General features: G+C 39.1%; 1 protein-coding gene and 1 long non-coding RNA gene across 2 annotated transcripts; both read right to left on the reverse strand.

Moving 5' to 3' along the window:
- Positions 1-7: 7 nt before the first annotated feature.
- LOC125384385 lies at positions 8-4,934 on the reverse strand. Its single transcript, XM_048403425.1, has 5 exons — positions 4,750-4,934; positions 2,718-2,861; positions 2,236-2,349; positions 1,676-1,906; positions 8-18 (listed from the first exon to the last, which is right to left on the reverse strand). The coding sequence occupies exons 1-5, from the start codon at positions 4,916-4,918 to the stop codon at positions 8-10; spliced, it is 669 nt and encodes a 222-aa protein (XP_048259382.1). The 5' UTR covers positions 4,919-4,934.
- A 148-nt stretch (positions 4,935-5,082) lies between these two features.
- LOC125384480 lies at positions 5,083-6,555 on the reverse strand. Its single transcript, XR_007223280.1, has 4 exons — positions 6,419-6,555; positions 5,962-6,145; positions 5,727-5,775; positions 5,083-5,165 (listed from the first exon to the last, which is right to left on the reverse strand). It is a non-coding gene; the product is annotated as an uncharacterized LOC125384480 (long non-coding RNA).
- Between the last annotated feature and the right edge of the window lie 1,053 nt (positions 6,556-7,608).

Raw genomic sequence — 7,608 nt, forward strand, 5'->3', positions numbered from 1 at the left:
GTAAACATTAAATGATGGCTGTAAAACATCAAGAAAACACATTTATACAGTTGAACAAATCATACCCCCAGTGCCAAGTACACATAGCCCTGACATTAAGTTCAAACTACAATATGCATTGTGTCTCAGCGTCGAATGTACTTGGGTATAGTACGTTTCTAACTTTATCGATCCAGTAATTTGAGTGTGTTTCAACTGAAAATGGTGTCTATACTGAAAACAGCTGTACAGCATGTAACTTTTCAAAATGCCGTGATGTTGTATTCAAAAGTTTGTAATGGGATTTATCATCCAAAACTGGCCCCTACAGGAGATACCGCTTTGGTGAGATCAAGTGATATCTACATTATAGATATCGCTGCAGTGAAATTGCATCGCAATGCTTTGCAGACTATTGTGATGTCGTTGGTTACCATGATATCACAATAAAATGACAGCACTAATGGCTCTGCTACTGAAGCTGTTAGCAGTACTTTTGATACGAAGACACTACTTATTACTGTCTACAAAATGAAAAAGTTGGAAGAATGATGTTGGTTGATAAATAGAATCTGACCCTTGTATCTTTTGATATCAAATATATCAAGACCGATCATCGAGAAAAGTTTTACCACATGTGTAGATATGTTTGATATCAAAAGATAATTGGGTGAGATTATCCATACCCCACCTCTGTGAACTATATTCTCACCTGCGTAGTTGTCTTGGCAGCAATGAACATATCAGCAGAACATTCCCATGTTGAAATGCAGTGATATGGATTTATGTAGTCGATACCTGTTCTCACTGTTGCAGTCTTCGTCTGACCACCGTAGAAATGTGTCTGTACAGTGTTTTTTTCCATGTCCTTTACTTTCACAAACCCACCATTTGAGGTCTCAAATTGAAATTGCAGCCTGCAATAAATAACAATCATGCAATACAGTGATGTTCGAAGTCAATTCTCTTTGGATTGGAAATGTAAGGACTAATTGATATATTACAAATAATCAATCACATAGCAGATCTGTGGATATGAAATAAAAAAACATCTGTCTATCTGTTTACCTTTAAGCAAATCAAAATACATGGGGCATTTTAAAGCGATATATTCGTAATAGGCAAGTTTGTCTTACACATCCCCTGTTGTTAGCTCTGATGATTTGAAGACATTAATGATATTGACATCCCCATTGCATTGGAAGCTTAAGGGACCTGTATGTGGGGCAAGCTCAGAAACGCTCCCACAGTTGATGGATGTTGAGAAATTAGTCATCTGTGTGATATCTGTAATAATAAAAAGCATTTCTAAGTAGCTATCCCGTCTTATCGGTTGCATGCGTCTACATAGCACATAGCTAACATGACAAGCACTATATGCTGCATGTGGTAAGCATACATGATTATGATGACATGTAGCAACAGCTAAAGACAGTGACAAATAAAGAAACTATTTTTCGCGAACACCTGGTGCCATAACTGATTTTCAGTGACCCAATCTTATAATTTCCACTGTTTTTTCCCCTTCCTTCGGCAGATTAACGAGATGGAATAATCTTTCACGATAACGATTTATATTTAATGCCAAAGGGAAAAATGGGTTTAATGTTATGTTTATTGTCAGGACATAATATGAATTATTAAATCAATTTTGAAGCTTTGAATATACCTTTGAAAAGGTTAACTGCAAGTTTGCCTTGCACAATTCCAACACTGTAACCATCTATGAACTTATGTCTGGTTGTCAGTAGTCCAGAAGGGATAAAGTTGGTGCGAAAATCATAGTTAATGTTGTGAATGTTCTTCAGGTTTGTCCATGAGTCTTCCTGGGCCTCAGAGTTGCTAGGGTCGAGTGGAGCCTCGGCTGTTTCATTTCTCTGGCCGTGCACTACTATCCTGTTCCATGGTATCAGGGGTGGTGTGTCAACTAAAGGGTTGAATGGTAAAATATCATAGTCAAATAAATGGTAGCAAAACGGTGATGGTGTTAAAAGCAAAGGTGTTGTTTAATGTTTAAGTGTATATATATAATCTTGGACGTGACGTTAAATCCCATTTCACCGACCTCAGCTCCTTGTTGAGACTAGCATATTATTACGAGTCATCACGCCAACTGAAATCGAATCATTACTGCTTCTTAACTTGTCTTACTGAGTAATAATGTATACAACCAGTAGTGCCAATCATTATTGTGACTGATTATAGCATACTTGGGGAAGCAGAGAAGTGTTTGTAGTAGCAGTAAATTATACTAACTATTCTGACAGTTCGGACCACTGAATCCAGCAGCGCAGGTGCAATTACTGGCCAGTTCATCCTCGCACGTCCCCGGGTAACACCACGTGCTGTCTTGTCGCCATGAACATGCCTCTAAAGTTGATAAACAGAATAATCATATATTCGACGTGCATTGAAATATTTTTTTGGGGAGGTAGGGTAGCCTTTTAGTTTAAAAACATCGTTCTGTACGCTAAAGGATCGGGTTCATTTGCCCACGTGGATGCAATGTGTGAATCCCATTTCCGGAATCCATCCGGATATTGATGGAACATTTGGAAAAGGTTGCCCCAAACCATTACTATTCCAATTACTCCGAACTACAAATATAGCTATTCCAAAGACATGACATGTAACAAAATAGCAACAACTCAAACTAATTGTTTCAACCCAACTTAATCAGACCAATACTCGGGGGGTAACCTTAGCATTGCCACTTATCTTTTTCTAAGCATCCTTACTTCTGCAGTATTTTCCGTCCTTTGAAATGACATAAGCTCTCTGCCCCGGTCCTTCTATCACAACTCCTTCACATCGTGAGCACACTTGGCAGTCATTACATGTGCACACCTCCTCTGCTTGACAGTTGGCAATGTGCTGGCATCCTGGATAAATAGAGCACTTGACAAGTCACTGGAAGTGGAACTTCGGAAAGGTGTTTTATGGGCACAATAAACGTTACTACAAGAACATGACATTCGGGGGACTGAGCGAAGCTCATCACTACTTCAACCATGGCTCCTTTGTCTTTGGCTGGGTATTAACCGACTGACTTGTCAGTTAAACTACACACGGCAATAAGTGAACTTCTTTTTCCCCTAAGTATAGCTCTTGGTGATGAAACAATTCATCGATTAACGTGTGTCGCCAGCAGGATTCGAACCCGTTAAGTGTGAACAATGAGCTAACGAACGAATGCTAGCAATGGTTTAAGTAAGTCAGACCAATCGGATCCGATGTTAAATTGTCCATTTCAATGCTAGATCATCGGATTCGTGTGATCTATTATATGCTTATTCCTCAGAAGACAGTAAAGAGACTGACCTATCATTAAAACTACTACAACCTGTCACTGAACTCTGATTCAAGGTGAGCCTCATGTCAGTAACATGTATTTTCTTGTCTAATGATGTAAACGTCAGCACTATCCCTACACTAACCCTTGCACCATCTCCTGTACTGGCCCTACATGTACATTACCCCCTACAATACCCCCTGAAATATCCATGCACTACCCCAACATAACCACCATTACTGCCCCTTTAGCACTTCCTCTTGAAATCCCCTACCACTGCTCTCATTGCACTACATCTCACCTCTGAACGTTCCTTGCATTACTATGGAATACTAAAAGGGACAGTGACGCGTTGTTATCGCCCTTCCAAAAATAAGCAAAAAGTGTCAAAACTAACGACAGTGTCCCTTGTAGTATTCCATACATTACGTTTGTTTACGCATTATTACCAAATTAAATATACGAACAAACACTGTGATTACTACAGAGATATTAATTTATCAAAATATAATTTCCATGAAGACACTGGCACAGAACTCAAAGCAAAATTAACTTTAAACGTTACATTTTAATAGAGTATCGTAGTCGATAACAAAGGCTATTGATCGGAGCTGATACATCCCAATAAAAGAGTAGGGCTGATAAAAGCGACAAAACCCCTTTCCATTATCATGAGAAATCACTGTTCAAAGCAGAGTCCGTCATATGAATCCGCCTATGTCATATACATACGTTTATGGATCTCTATCAATTAATCATGATGCCAGGCGCTTGGATAAGGTGAGCGTATCCTGCCCAACCGGTGGCACCCGTCACAAACACATACAAAGACAAGGCAGTTGTTCACCAGTACAAACACAGGAACGCATAGTCAAAATCCGGAATAAAATGTTTGACAGTTTTACTAAGGTCTTGAATGTTATCATCGCGACGAAACAACTTATGATCAAGAGTCGTATGACGATGTTTGAAATGCTCGATTCCACAAAGTTGTGGCATGTAGACACCAAAGGCAGCCCTGTGGATATTTTATTCTCATCTGAATCTTTATACATGGATCTTAATATGAAACCAATGATGCGGTCTCATTGGTCTCTTTTATTTCTAATTCAGTTGGAGAAAATTGCCTATTTGACAATTATTGAACGGTATCATAATATCATCAATATACTTGAAGCTGACGTTAAACTTCTTGGTTATATTCCTGTTTTTGATTTTGCCAATCAGCAATTCCGACTCATATGCATACAGAAACATCCCAGGAAGGTGGGGAGATTACTTCGTACCTATCTATCCCAACACATCACATTGATGGCATCTATGAGGAAGTCCAGCATTTATCATAAAACATGTACATGTATTTACATACTCAATGTACTTCAAAAAAATTTTTTTTCTTATTGCACTGTATTTCAGGAATACTACACACAAAATTTACAGATGTTTGCATATCCCTGCCTGTAGGGTGTGGTACTTACGGTAACATTGTTTTTTAGATGCACTCAGCTCATAAAAGTATCTTGAGTCTGACGTTAGACATCTAGCACACGTAGTGCACCGCTGACTGCGACAGTACCCAATACTTGAACATTCTGTGACATAATCAGAAAGGGTATTAATGTAAGAAGATAGTAGTATCTTTGACATATAATTACACGAAACATTTATGAGTGAGTGAGTTAAGATTTAACGTCACATCGGCAGTATTTCAGACATATCATGACGAGGAAACATTCATGATTTAATACAACTTTAAAAGAGTTTATTTCGCATAAAAAATTAATATTGTACACTTACCATTTTCGACCCAGACTGTTCTCTCTTTTGGATTATTTTCCCCAATCCAACACCCACACTTGAATATAAGCGTTTTGGAATCTTCATAAATTTCAACCTAAAATCCAGGAATAAAACATGCATGTCCACATATTTGTTGTTTTTCAATATTGTACGAGATCATTATTAGGTTAAACATTTACTGAACATCGAACCATATACAGTCGACCACCGTTGTGTCGAAGTTGAAGGGACCTACGCAAATACTTCGAGTTATCGGAGGTTAGAAACAACCGAAAATAAATAAGGAATACGCAGGGGCCTAGCTTTTACTTCGAGACAACCATTAGTTCGACACATCAAAGTTCGACACAACTGTCGAACTTAGCTGTGCGTTTATCTGTCACATGAAGAGGCAAAACAAACTGGAAGAAAAACGTTGTAAACGTTGTTGAACATCGGTTGATTTGGGTTTTATGTGTTTTATCAGTTCATCAGTGATATGTTCTAATGTTCTTTTTTGTAGCAGAAATGCAAAATTTCTAAGCGGCTATGGAATAGCCCAGTGGTAGGAAAGTACATTAGTACACCACACCACCGACCCGATTCGATGCATTTCATGGGTATCTAGTCACTGATGCTTAGTGTTCCCCGTAGTGATTGCATCTATACATTATACCTTATTCAGATGCCAGCCGGAAAACCATCCCCCGTCATCTGAGCGAATTCTGTAAAAAGAGAAATCGAACTTTAAACATTCAGGATATGCCCGATAAACATGAGACACAATTATTAGAATTAAGTATGTAAGTAATTTCATAACATTTTCACCCCAACAGTTGTATTACTGACCGGGTATTTTAATTTGTTGTTTAATATGGGATATCGAATTCTTTATTGTTTTATGGACAAACCTGATTTGATACAGTCGTCCTATATCTCCAACATTCATAGAAGTCGTATCGACATCATTCTTTTCAAAGCTCCCAGAGAGTTTATTTTCATTGCTACTGCTAGTCCGGCCATACACCCGCAAATACAGACCAGAGTCTGTGCCAGCCATATCTTTGTTACTTGTATAAACTGTTACTCGGAGTCCTGTAAAACGATTTTGTGGAACTGGATTATGTAGAATACTTGAACATCCATCAATACTGCTCCATCCCCCACGCACACGCACACGCACACACTTACATGAACGTTTACGTGGAGTGTTGTAGAACAGGGAGATGTAAAATAGTACAACCCATTCATCCACCCATCACCCCACCCTCGTGCACTTAACCAATACACAGTTACGCACATAAACCATTACTTATATCAACTGATATTACGTTATGATTGCAAAGAATAAATGCCTTATCGACATACCTCGATTGAGAGCTGCTCGAACCCTCCTGATGGCCGGTCCAAATACCTGAACCGACTGAGTGCAGGTGAAATATTGACTTTGTGACAAGAGGGTGTTTGTCACTGTCACTCCTTCTGGTCTCCAGGTACAGGCTATGTTTGGGTCATGCTAACAGAAAACTAAATTCCGTCAGACAGAAAAGGGGAGAGGCATGGTCAAAAGATTTAACTGCAGCACAAGAAAATAATGTTGCTCCACTTGATATAATAATTTAGGCGGTGGGGTAGCCTCGTATCTAAAGCGCTCGCTCGTCACGCCGAAGGGCCGGTTTGGATTCCCCATATGGGTACAATGTGTGAAGCCTATTTTTGATATTACTGGAATATTGCTAATAGCGGCGTAAAATGATATTCACTCACTGATATAATATTTTAAATTGCCAGATGGAAGTAACATATAGTACTTTTGCCGATCTTGGTCACCAAACGACCCATTCACACAATTTTCACTACTATTATGTCTTTTACGCCCAATGGAATCTGTCTCTGTGGATAACCGAGACTGGTTACTCTCTGGCGTTGACGTCTTATGGTATACAGATGACAACAAAGAGACAGATGCCAAAGTCAGGACTACTAATATATCAAACGGTAGACATTAGGTTGGTTACAATTACCTCAAACCAAATTAATTTGATTCTTCCTATGTGTGTTGAAATGTCATCCCCAGTTTTTCCATTCTCCCACAAGGCTGGCCGGTCAGGATAAAGGCACGTCCGAGATACAGTCCCTCTCTCTCCCTCAATGTACATACGCAGCTGTTGGGGTAAAGAGAATTGTCATTACAAAAGTGTAATATGGATACACTAGGTCCGCGTTTCGTTAACCCATATCCTTTATGTCGATAACAGCCCATACGTCGATTGACTCAACATATTTACATAAACATACAACACTCACACTACAGCTTGGGTTATCATGACGTCCCACCAGGGCAAAAAATCTGTATCCTTTAAATCCTCCTGGCAAAAGCTCTAGTTGCCCTTGGTACTGATTCTGCAATAAAGTTTATTTACGTCTTCAACAGTGCAAGACATTGTTATTTATAGGAAATGTGTGACGGTGAGACATTCACCTTGATCGCCACAACAACTATATTTTGTACTCAGTAACCGCCAAGAATAGGGGTTGTAAAATGTAAACACTGATAG

Source organism: Haliotis rufescens, unplaced genomic scaffold, assembly GCF_023055435.1.
Source record: "Haliotis rufescens isolate VD_foot unplaced genomic scaffold, xgHalRufe1.0.p SCAF_3, whole genome shotgun sequence".
Taxonomy (NCBI): domain Eukaryota; kingdom Metazoa; phylum Mollusca; class Gastropoda; order Lepetellida; family Haliotidae; genus Haliotis; species Haliotis rufescens.